Genomic DNA, 13440 nt, shown 5'->3' with positions numbered 1-13440 from the left:
GTGAGGGCAGCCATGCTGTACGGCTTGGAAACGGTGGCACTGACCCAAAGACAGGAGGTCGAGCTGGAGGCGGCGGAATTAAGGATACTATGAGGATACTATGATTCTCTTTAGGAGTGAATTAAGGATACTATGATCAGGGGTCACTGATCATAGTATGATCACATAACTGGCGCGCAGGTGCGCATGCGCACCAAAATAAATAATGCGCGGCACATCAGACGACGCGAGGCGCTTTTGCGTACCAACAGCTGGGACAGGAATTTCCAAGCTTTTATTTTTTAGCAAAACTAAAAAATAAAAGCTTGAAGATCAAGGCTAGGAATTCACTTCCTGAAGCCACACTCACACAATCAAAGCACGCGTCGGCCCCATGTACAGCCATTAGGCGCAGGGGGAGGGGACGCATGCTGCACGTGATTGTATGAGTGTTGCTTCGCATCCTGACACACAGACACGCTGCGACTCGCAGCACGCTGCACGCAGCCAGCAGCCAGCAGCCAGCAGCGGCTGTTAGAGGCACTCGTCACCGATGATGAACGCACCGTAATGGTGCAAAATATGCCATGAACGTCCCAATCTGGCGGATAAAAGCAGCGCAGCACAAGGCACCAACCTTGGGGGGTTCACCAAACGGCGTGAGATAAAAAAAACCGTGAAAAAAAATTGGAAGCAGAGCGTCCGTTTTTTCTCGCGCAGCACTCGCCCGTGAATTAAGGATACTATGCTTCTCTTTAGGAGTGAATTAAGGATACTATGATTCTCTTTAGGAGTGAATTAAGGATACTATGCTTCTCTTTAGGAGTGAATTAAGGATACTATGATTCTCTTTAGGAGTGAATTAAGGATACTATGATTCTCTTTAGGAGTGAATTAAGGATACTATGATTCTCTTTAGGAGTGAATTAAGGATACTATGATTCTCTTTAGGAGTGACAGGATCACAAATGACTACAATAGAGGATTAGCCCAGGTTGGAAGGTTTGGGGGATAAAACACGAGAGGCGAGGTTGAGATGGTTTGGACATGTGCAGAGGGAGAAGGATTCTGAAGATGGAGCTGCCGGGTAAGAGGAGAAGAGGAAGGACAAAGAAGACGTTTATGGATGCAGTGACAGAGGACATGCAGGAGGCTGGAGAGACAGAGGAAGACGCAGAGAACAGAAGAAGAGTAGTGTCTCTCTATTCATACTTGTGTTGGTATTCTCTCTCTCTCTCTCTCAATCATGGACATACTTGTGTTGGTATTCTCTCTCTCTCTATCATGGACATACTTGTGTTGGTATTCTCTCTCTCTCTATCATGGACATACTTGTGTTGGTATTCTCTCTCTCTCTCTCAATCATGGACATACTTGTGTTGGTATTCTCTCTCTCTCTCTATCATGGACATACTTGTGTTGGTATTCTCTCTCTCTCTCTCTCTCTCTCTCTCTCTCTCTCTCTATCATGGACATACTTGTGTTGGTATTGTCTCTCTCTCTCTCTCTCTCTCTATCATGGACATACTTGTGTTGGTATTCTCTCTCTCTCTCTCTATCATGGACATACTTGTGTTGGTATTCTCTCTCTCTCTCTCTATCATGGACATACTTGTGTTGGTATTCTCTCTCTCTCTCTCTATCATGGACATACTTGTGTTGGTATTCTCTCTCTCTCTATCATGGACATACTTGTGTTGGTATTCTCTCTCTCTCTATCATGGACATACTTGTGTTGGTATTCTCTCTATCATGGACATACTTGTGTTGGTATTCTCTCTATCATGGACATATTTGTGTTGGTATTCTCTCTATCATGGACATACTTGTGTTGGTATTCTCTCTATCATGGACATATTTGTGTTGGTATTCTCTCTACCATTGACATACTTGTGTTGGTATTCTCTCTATCATGGACATACTTGTGTTGGTATTCTCTCTATCATGGACATACTTGTGTTGGTAGTCTCTCTATCATGGACATACTTGTGTTGGTATTCCCGTATCATCCTCTTGGCTTTGTTGTACTTCCTCTCCAGTGTCTGATATTGGGACTGGGTCTCCTTCAGGTGTTCATCTACAGCCTACACACACACACACACACACACACACACGCACACGCACACGCACACACACACACACAGAGTTAGTTACTTTATTGACACAATTGTATAAAACATTAGGTCCAAACAATAATCAAAAACCCTCTCTAGCATGTAGCATAGCATGTAGCATAGCATGTAGCATAGCATGTAGCGTAGCATGTAGCGTAGCATAGCGTAGCATGTAGCATAGCATGTAGCGTAGCATGTAGCGTACGCACAGGTCCTCTGGCTGTTAGTGGCCACAAAGACTGAGCTCAGATCAGTAAACTCACATCCATATTTAGTTCTGATGTCTTGTGTTCTTTTAGTTTGACCAGGTCTCACATTGACACATACGCTGCTCAGGTGGTATGTGAAAGTAACTAAGTACATTTACTTTAAGTACTGTACTTAAGTAAAATGTTGAGGTATTTGTACTTTATTTGAGTATTTCCAATTTCCAATACTTTTACTCCACTATACATCTCAGAGGCAAATATTGTACTTTTACTCCACTACATACACTTGAAAACTTTAGTTACTAGTTACTTTTCAGATATAAACTATGATATAATGAGACATACATTAACCACTTTAGCCCTATTTTATACCTAGGCTATTTGAAAATAGCAGATCTACAAGCTCACAACGCGTCGCATCGCGACGCGTTGTGAGCTTGTAGATCTACTATTTTCATACATTTTAGTAATCTCGTTTTGGTACTTTAAGTACATTTTGATACCAATACTTTTGTACTTTTACTCAAGTATATTTTTAATTATGTTGTTGTACTTGTAACGGAGTATTTCTATATTGCAGTATTGGTACTTTTACTTAAGTAAAGAATTTGAGTACTTTTTCCACCGCTGCTCTCAATATGATGGTGTTTCTCCGTTATCTCAGATAAATGGGAATACATGACCTGGTTCTCCTTCTTCAGCAATTGAAGAACCTACCACAAGGGGGCATCAAGCTACCATTTCACTGCTGTGTTTGGATGAAGAACCAGGCTTGCTTTTCTCTCACTAAAGCTTTGCAATGAAGGCAGTCCTGCTTCCAACAGGCAAAGGTTACGTTAGGTGTAGAGACCCTCAGCCCAAAGTAAGGATTTCACTCCAGTCATGTGGAGAGTTTGGACAGACTTTAAGGGGATTTGTGACCAGGCCTCACACCCATACAAGACAGCTGACCAGAAAGCAGCCTCAAAAGCCTTACATTTGAGACAAAAGGGAGCATCATAGTTGGTGTACAGGAGGATAATCAGTTTGTTTAACACATTGATTGCCAAGATATTAAACATAGTTTTATATCCCCTTGCCAGCGTAATTACCTCAATCCCATGATATTTGAAACGCCGTGGAAGCGACATTTGTGTCCCAAAAAAAAAGTCCCCGTGGGTTGGCGGAGGAATCTGTGTATCCATAGGATTAGACTGCCCCAACGCTGCTGATTTCGTGTATAGAGGGGCGGGTGTAAAGAGCCGGCGAGAGATTGCGGCTGATCCCATTGGTTCACCGATCTGTCCGTCAACCCCCGCCCCGTTAACACAACATTACGAGCGACGCCCACTGCACTCTGGTTGGTTGGGAAGTGAAACACTTCCTCATACCGAGTACACCGACGCGCTGGGCCAGGCTTTTATTTTTTAGCAACACTAAACAATAAAAGCCTGGAGATCGAGGCTACCATAGGAACGACAACATTCCAACCGCGATCCGCCATTTTGGGGCTTCGGCCCATTGAAAACGGGTGGTTTTCAATGCAAAAAAAAGATAAACTGAGTTACAGCTGTTTTTCTGAAAATCCCATCGCTGGGATGAATGGATGTGAGGTTTTTTTGCGCTGACATCACATCCACATTCTACTTCTCTGAGTGACCATCCATCATTCCAAAGCTGTGTCGCCCCTTGTGGAATTTTCCAAAAAAAAATGATTTTTTTTTAAAGAACGCATGCGATCTTGGCAATCAATGTGTTAAGTGCTTTGTCTTCTCTTTTATTTTTATGTAGGGCAAGTTTCGGGCATTTCCATCAGCGGCGAAGATGGCTCCAAGATATGTATAACTGTCACAATGCCTCACTGTAAACCAAGCAAGCTGAATAGGTTGCTTGTCTTCATCAGATCCCAATATAGCCATAAACTTTGTTTTACTTTCATTAACAAGCCCTGCCACATTCATCACAATATTCCTCCAGATAGTTCAGTTTTTCAGTTCAGCCTTTCTTTCTCTTGATGTTGGCAGAATAACAGTGTCATCCATTAGCATTAAAACATGGAGCCATTTTAGGAAACGCACTGCTGAGGTGGAGCGCCACACCTAGCTTCAGCTCCCAGTACTACAGCACCACAGGGACTGAGCCTCCATCCAGTAGTAATACTAACCCATTACAGTAATAGATTACCTGACACAGGGACTGAGCCTCCATCCAGTAGTAATACTAACCCATTACAGTAATAGATTACCTGACACAGGGACTGAGCCTCCATCCAGTAGTAATACTAACCCATTACAGTAATAGATCACAGTAATAGATTACCTGACACAGGGACTGAGCCTCCATCCAGTAGTAATACTAACCCATTACAGTAATAGATTACCTGACACAGGGACTGAGCCTCCATCCAGTAGTAATACTAACCCATTACAGTAATAGATCACAGTAATAGATTACCTGACACAGGGACTGAGCCTCCATCCAGTAGTAATACTAACCCATTACAGTAATAGATCACAGTAATAGATTACCTGACACAGGGACTGAGCCTCCATCCAGTAGTAATACTAACCCATTACAGTAATAGATCACAGTAATAGATTACCTGACACAGGGACTGAGCCTCCATCCAGTAGTTATACTAACCCATTACAGTAATAGATCACAGTAATAGATTACCTGACACAGGGACTGAGCCTCCATCCAGTAGTAATACTAACCCATTACAGTAATATATCACAGTAATAGATTACCTGACACAGGGACTGAGCCTCCATCCAGTAGTAATACTAACACATTACAGTAATAGATCACAGTAATAGATTACCTGACACAGGGACTGAGCCTCCATCCAGTAGTAATACTAACACATTACAGTATTAGATTACAGTAATAGATTACCTGACACGGGACTGAGCCTCCATCCAGTAGTAATACTAACACATTACAGTATTAGATTACAGTAATAGATTACCTGACACAGGGACTGAGCCTCCATCCAGTATCCTTCCAGTTTCTCCATTCTGTCTTTATTGTCTCTGATGTTTTGCTCCAACTGAGCGCGCTCCATGCGCCACCGCAGCTTATCCTGCTCTGCATGGGCCAACTACACACACACACACACACACACACACACACACACACACACACACACACACACACACACACACACACACACACACACACACACACACACACACACACACACACACACACACACACACACACACACACACACACACACACACACACACACACACACACACACACACAGTGAGATGTACTGCCCGGTTCAACCAGCAGAGGGAGCCCCTGTTGGTGTCAGATTCCAATGTGAAAGTAATACATCTGATCTGAGGTCAGAGAGGATACTTAACCCTTTAAGACTGGGAGGAAACCATCTGTGTCATTTTAAGATTTCTTTGGCTATTCAAAAATAGCAGATCTACAAGCTCATACGGTTTGAAGATCTTGCTATTTTTGAAAAATCTTGAAAATGCGTGCAAAATGTCTTCTAAATCCTAAACAGTTTTCTGGAAAAGCGTATGTTGCTATAATATCAGTGCTTCTCAATCTTTTTCACGTCAAGGACCCCCAAAAGTGTAAAATGTATTTGGCCGCCGACCCCCATCAACATAATGTTGTTCCAGGGACCCCCCAGAAGATAGAAGCAAAGATTTGAGTTAAAGATGTTTAAAAATATGTATATATATATTCAAAAAAAGGTTTGCACAGATTTTAACAATAATAAAAAAAAAAAATAGCAGATCTACAAGCTCATAGCGCGGCACTCGGTGCCGCGCTATGAGCTTGTAGATCTGCTATGAGCTTGTAGATCTGCTATATACTAAAAACAGCCCTAAAAACTCATCTTTCTGGAGGCCTTAAGAGGAGGTAGTACCAGTTTCCCAGTAGACCAGCGCTACTCAACCCGCGGCCCGCGGACCGCATGCGGCCCCAACGCAGCGTCTTGGCGGCCCCTCATGTTTTTTTTTAAGCACAGGATAAAAATATACATTTCCGTTCAAATATATGGGTTGCTAAAAAAAAATTCAAAAACAAACATCAATTGTTACAGGTATAATGCATAGTTTTCTATGCATTTTGGTTTTTTTTGGGGGATTTGACCCCCATTTTTTTTCGGCCGCGCGCCCAGGGTAGGTGTCCCTTATTTCAATCTCTGGGAGTTGGCAACCCTAACCTTGCCATACCTTAGCTTTTGCTGAACTGATGCCACTGGACATACACACAAAATAAACAGGTACAGTGAAAAGAATATGATGTCAAAATGTACATTTTCTTATAACAATAACAATGCGTAGTGTGTGTTACAAAATCGAAAAATCCAAAATAGGACCGTCATTTTTAGCTTGCGGCCCCTTGGACTTTTGGTATTTTGCTGAGTGGCCCCTGAGCCATCTTAAGTTGAGTAGCCCTGCGGTAGACAGACGACCCCCCTCCCCTTTTTAGTATATATAAAAAAAATTCATGCTTTTTTGTACATAGTGGTATTTCTTCTCTGTATTTTTGTGTTGATATTTGAACTGTTTGGTTGCTACTATATAAGTCTATGAAATTAATTCAAGGACCCCAACGGAAACAAGTCCGCAAGGACTTATATTTGGTCGGGACCTTTTAGACAAAAAAGCATTATAAATGTAACTGTGTTGTTTTACATTCCTTTTGCCTAATAAAAAATTCAATCAATCAATCAAAAAAAACACTGACAGCCAATCACAATCCATCAGAAGGACATCTGGTAAGTCTCCTTCACCCTCGGAAAGGAGAGCGTCTGTCATTTTAAGATTCATTTGGCTATTCAAAAAATAGCAGATCTACAAGCTCATAGCGCGGCACCGACTGCCGCACTATGAGATTGTAGATCTGCTATATATTTTTTTAAATCTTGAAAATGTGTGCAAATCTTTGAATATATATCTTTTTGAAGCCAACATGTGTAACTCAAATCTTTGCTTCTGGAACAAAACATTTTGAGATGGGGGTCCACGGCCAAATACGGCCTAAATCCTAACAGTATTTATGTCTCTGTATGCGTCTGAGAAGCGCTCGCTCCAGCGGGATAAAATGAATGATTAATATTCTATAGCGTCATTTAAAAAGCTCAGGCTTGTCCAGGAGAACGGACGCTCCGAGGATCTGTGATGGAGGAACAATCTTTACCTGTCCTCGACATGAAACGGGAACTTATAATCAAAAGAATCTATTCCGTCAGATGAAACGTTTTTTGTTTCATGAGAAATGTGACAAGTAGTAGACTAGCCTACAAGTTTTACCGTGTCTGGTACCAATAAAAAAAAAGACACTGGTCTGAACTTGTAGATCTGCTACTTTCACATTAAAACAGCGATAACAAAGGAACGCGGGCTCGCACCGCATAAAATGCTGCCTGGCAGGAGTCTGTGTGTTGCCTCCCGGCCTGCGTACGGCCAAAAAAACTCTGCCGCGGAGGCACAAGGGGGCTATTGCCTCCTCCCCATGCCCACCAGGGGAAGCTCTGCCCCGGGTAGTGGAGCCGGGCGGCCCCTGGTCCATGCACGGGCGTAGGCGGGAACCACTTCGCACATGTCAAAAGTTACATTCCGAACGAATGCTTTGGGTCATGTAAACGAGGAATACTTTTATTCAGGTCCCATGTAAACAGTTGGGTATGAATCTCTGTTCGGATTTAGTTCATTCTGAATGAATAAATATTGTCCATGTCAACCAGAGCTACATTAAAACCAGGTGTGATTACTAGTTAGGATAGGTCAATAAAATAATAAGAGAGAAATGACTGCAAAGAGGCCAATAAAACCATGTGAAAACGCGATTTCCTCACTTTTTCAATACAATGATAATGAATGTGATGTGGATCAATAAGACAAACATGTTGAAGTGATTCTCACCTTCCTCTTCAACAGCTGAACCTCTGCTTGAGTCACTGCATGCTTGATTTGGAGCTAAAACACACACACACACACACACACACACACACACACACACACACACACACACACACACACACACACACACACACACACACACACACACACACACACACACACACACACACACACACACACACACACACACACACACACACACACACACACACACACACAATAGACATGTTAAATTCCAGCCTCAGTCTTACTACTCTGAAAATAATATTCTGAAAATTCTGTGCATGTACACACACATACTGTAGACGCAGGCACACACACACACACACACACACACACACTGTAGACGCACACACACACACACACACACACACACACACACACACACACACACACACACACACACACACACACACACACACACACACACACACACACACACACACACACACACACACACACACACACACCACACCTCTTTGAACTTGTGGGCCAGTTTCTCGGGGTCGACCTCCAGCGGTGACATCACTTCCTGTCCGTCGGCGAGGTCAAAGACCTCCACAGAGTTTGGAAACATGGGACTCATCTCTCCTTCCTCGTCTGTGGCGTATTCTCCTGTCTACACACATAATACATAATAAAAAATACATTCATAATAATAATAATAATAATAACTAGAAAATGTGCTCCTCGGAGCACAAGTCTCCGCCAGCAGACCCGTGCTATTTTAATAGCACGGGTCGTCTTGGTAATTGACTGGTTTGTTCAAATGCTTGTCTGTCTTCTTCATCTTCATTGTCTTGAACAGTTTCAGCAGTTGATTGGTGTGTTTGATCTATGTCAGTTTTCTCTAGTGCTACATAATGTATTTGATCAAGGTGGCCAATTGTTACAGTATTAAGACTTCGGCCTTGTTGTGGGATCAATTCAACTCTATAGTCCTCTTCTGTGTTACTGTTGTAGATGAGTATGCTTTCTTAGCTTTGGCCTTCTGCGCCTTTGCTTGACCAATGTTAGGTGTTCTCAGAGGGACACACACACGCACGGACGGGTGATTTGTACTGGAAGGTACTGTTCCAATCAAGACTGATTGATCCTGTCTTACCTCACTTCAAAAGACATAAATGGCCTTTTGAAGTGACACACCTATTTATAGGATTTTATTTCGTCATGCGTCCCTCTAGCCAATCAAAGGCATTGGTGTCAACATATTGACACGTGTCACGTGGAGCTTGACCAATGTTAGCTTGGCTAGGGGCCATGCTAACACACGGCGGGACGAAGCGAAAACATACTCTCCACCTCCGGCGGAGACAATAATGATACTACAATAAATGTATTTTTGTATGCATCGATGACAAGCAGGTGTGTAAATGTAGGCTAACAGTTACAGCTTTTTGGTTTGAAAACTAATACTAAACAGTATAACAATTAAATATAGTCGAACAGCTTCATCTCATACAAATATATGAATTAGCTACATAGCAGCTGAGAAGAGTCTTTAGGCATCTGTGTTGGATGTTTCTCTTCAAATGTGTTTGCATTGTTGTTAATGTGTGGTAGGACAGCTTTGACTGGGTCAACTCTGTGGTCCTGAACATCAACCAGGACGAGGACATTACCAACAAGCGTCTGTAGGGGGCACTACCAAGTGTATCAGAGAAGATAGCAGTCAGGAGGACGAGACTAGCCGGCCACTGCCACCGACACAGAGAATTCCCGGTCAAAAAGCTGGTACTGTGGGAACCAACACACGGGCATGGATCAGGAGGACGTCTCACACCTACCTATGTGGATGAACTAAAGAAAGATGCTGGTGCAGAAAGCACAAAGGAGCTGGACAGATGTATGGAGAACCGAGATGACTGGAGACTCTGATGGAGGGCTCGTCTGAGGACGACGTAGAGATCGCTCCATATTGTCTGTGTGTCATTTGAAAGTGTCCAGTCTGTGTGTGTGTGGGGGGAGAGAGAGAGAGAGAGAGAGAGAGAGAGAGAGAGAGAGAGAGAGAGAGAGAGAGAGAGAGAGAGAGAGAGAGAGAGAGAGAGAGAGAGAGAACTCGCCAAGCAGACGATTTGAAATGTGTCTGATTTGCGTGACAATAATTAATTGTCAGTTTCAGTCCGTGTCAAATCCAGTGTCAGTGTCAACCGGTCAACATGTCCGGAGGGATTTATATTTTCCGGTTCAGCCCCAAAAAAAGGTCTGTCAAAACCAGCAACTACCAGACTATAATAATACTAATAATATTAGTAATAATAATGAATAATTATGATAAATTGTCAGTGTCAGTCAGTGTCAACCGAAGTGTCAGTATGTCCGGAGGGATTTATATTTTCCGGTTCCCCCCCAAAAAAATCTGTCAAAACCGTCAAAAAAAACAGACTATAATAATTAATAATAATATAATAACTAATAATTATAATAAATTGTCAGTGTCAGTCAGTGTCAAATCCAGTGTCAACCGGAGCGCCAAGTTGTCCGGAGGGATATTTCGGTTTCCCCCCTAATATAAAATCTGTCAAAACCGTCAACTACCAGACTAACGCAACCTGTGATAATGCGGTCATGGCTGCCAGGGACGTGCTGGGCCCCTAATTCAGTCCGGTAATCTCAGATAGAGAGGCCCGTAAAGTGCCCGGTCAACGGCCGCGCACCGGATTTTTTTTAAACGGCTGGCCGACCGGTACTTAATTTCGGCCGTTTTTTTTTTAAACGGACGGCCTGGTCGGCCTGGAATGGAGAGGCCTTTCTGGAATTGTCCCAAATTTCCCAGTGGCCAGCACGTCCCTGGGTCATGCACTCGCCGACCGACGTCAAACTCGCCACGCGCATCGGCGAGGACTCCAGCGTGTGCGCCGGCGGTCAGTGTTGCCAGATTCTGTGAGAGAAACAAGCAACCAGGTCTAGGAAAACCAGCCCAAAAGAAGCAACTATGGGGCCACACGAGCACTTTAACATATACATCAGCCATTTGAAAATAGCAGATCTACAAACTCACAACGCGTCACGATGCGACGCGTTGTGAGCTGTGAACTTATAATAAGCAGACCTGGCAACCCTGGCGGCGGTGCCCACCAGCGGCGAGTCGTTCGGCTAGATAGGAGAGTTGTCGGTAACCGCCTAATATCCAATCCATATGCCCATATATAGGCACAGATTATGGAGATCCAGGGCTTTGCTTTTTTCATAGTTTTAAGATCTACGCGGGTCCATGACGTCGGTTACTAGGCAACAGGCTCCAAAGAACAAAAGAATAATGCTGGAGGTGTCAGGGTGGTGTAGATGTTCACCTCTTCATCCTCCTCTACCTACTGCCTGTTCCATCATCACTCTGTGTGTGCGTGTGAGTGTGTGAGTGTGTGTGTGTGTGTGTGTGTGTGTGTGTGTGTGTGTGTGTGTGTGTGTGTGTGTGTGTGTGTGTGTGTGTGTGTGTGTGTGTGTGTGCGCGTGTGAATGTGTGTGTGTGTGTGTGTGCGTGTGCGTGTGCGCGTGTGTGTACACGTCACTATAACAAACGCTGTGCCTAGCAAACATGTTGGGGAACATGTTTGGCCAGTGTGTAACTGTGATCTGTGCTCTGGTGATTCTGTTGGACATTGTAAACACGATCGGAGCAACGCCACGCAAACCACCAAACAATGGGTGGCCCACGGCTCCTGTTTACACCCGGGAATACCTGCTGAGTCTCCGACAGATGCAAACATCCCAACCGAGAATTCTCCGGAGCTATGCTGAAATCCTCTGCCCCATGCAACAAGCTGGCCATCTTAAAACAAAGAGGAAAAAACGTGGATCGAGAGGCGGGGTGCGTAACCGACTCAAACGGAGAGGCTGCCGTTTCCCGTTGCCTACAATCACCCTATCCAACGTGCGCTCCCTACGGAATAAGATGGATCGACTATCTACGCTTGTAAAGCATGACAAGGATTTCAAGAACGCCAACCTGCTCTGTTTTACGGAGACATGGATTGGGGAGGAGGACACGGACAATGTCAACTTGGAAGGATACTCACTCGTGCGGTTTGACAGAGACCCCGAGCGAACGAGGAAACGCATCGGAGGTGGACTGTGCATGTTTGTTGACTCCAGATGGGCAACAAACTTCACGGTATGTGAGACTGACTGCTGTACTCATTACGAGATTATGACTGTTTCTTTTAGACCACACTATTTGCCCCGGGAGTTTGGGCAAATTACAGTCATTCTGGTATATGTGCCTGGTCCAAACTTTGCTCTAGCAGCTGAGCGCATAGCTGCCAGCTACAATAAGGCGCAACGTAACTCTGTTGACAATCCTATATTTTTATTGGGTGACTTCAACCGGTGCGTTATGTCCACCCACCTGCCAAACCTGGAACAATATGTGACCTGTCCTACAAGGAAGGATAAGATCCTAGACCAGTGTTTTGGAAATGTAGAGGGCGCCTATGTACCCAGATGCTGCCCACCTCTAGGACTGTCTGATCATAACATCATCCACCTCCTGCCAAACTACCGTCAGAAACTAAAGAGGGAGAAGCCTGTTGTCAAGCACTTATTTTTCGATGACCAGGTTTCCTGTAATAACCCTGAAGTGTTGACTGATACTGTCACCAGTTATATCAATTTCTGTGTTGACAATGCTATTAAAACAAAGGAGGTTAGAATTTACCCAAATAATAAGCCATGGGTCAATAAAGAAATCAAACATATTCTAAATCAAAAGAAAATAGCATTTCTGGAGGGGGACCAGATTAAAGTCAGAGACCTAGAGAAGGAAATAAATCGCATGATTAAAAAAAGGAAAACAGACTATAAAGACAAGGTTGAAGAGAAACTGAGGAACGGCAATGCAAGGGATGCTTGGAGGGAACTGAATGCAATGATGGGTAGGGAACAAAAAGCAACCCCCCCATGTGACGACCCTGTTAAACTGTCTAACGATCTGAATATTTTCTATCCTAGATTTGACACACATGACTTCAGTGACGAATGCAAGTCTGTTTGTGCAGGGCTGACACTCGCCCCTGTGACAGTTAAGGAACAGGAGGTCATTTCAATCTTCCAGCAGGTTAACCCTCACAAAGCCACCGGTCCAGATGGGCTCAAGGGGAGGGCCCTGAAAGAATGTGCCATCCAATTGGGACCCGTATTTACCAAACTATTCCAAATGTTTCTCAATATCAGCTTTGTCCCCCAGGCCTGGAAAACAGCAACCATTGTCCCTGTGCCAAAAACAGCACGAGCAAAAGTGCCAAATGATTTTAGACCGATCGC

At 43.9% G+C, this 13440-nt stretch overlaps 1 protein-coding gene and 1 pseudogene across 2 annotated transcripts in view; both read right to left on the bottom strand.

The window, feature by feature from the left end:
• Positions 1 to 13440, bottom strand: part of LOC308097960 (parvalbumin beta-like) — a 212342-nt pseudogene that overhangs the window by 33613 nt on the left and 165289 nt on the right. The gene's annotated exons all lie outside the window — the stretch shown is intronic.
• ppp1r9ba (protein phosphatase 1, regulatory subunit 9Ba) overlaps positions 1 to 13440 on the bottom strand; it is a gene marked incomplete at its 3' end in the record, with an annotated part of 62084 nt that overhangs the window by 4508 nt on the left and 44136 nt on the right. The window contains 4 exon segments of the mRNA XM_080448087.1: positions 1902 to 2063; positions 5253 to 5384; positions 8185 to 8238; positions 8657 to 8800. Coding sequence (XP_080304213.1) covers positions 1902 to 2063; positions 5253 to 5384; positions 8185 to 8238; positions 8657 to 8800 — 492 coding nt within the window.

The sequence above is a fragment of the Gymnoscopelus braueri genome (genome assembly GCF_963280865.1).
Source record: "Gymnoscopelus braueri genome assembly, chromosome: 13".
NCBI classification, from domain to species: domain Eukaryota; kingdom Metazoa; phylum Chordata; class Actinopteri; order Myctophiformes; family Myctophidae; genus Gymnoscopelus; species Gymnoscopelus braueri.
Note: the sequence above shows the minus strand (reverse complement) of the source record. Positions and strands in the feature narration are given on the sequence as shown.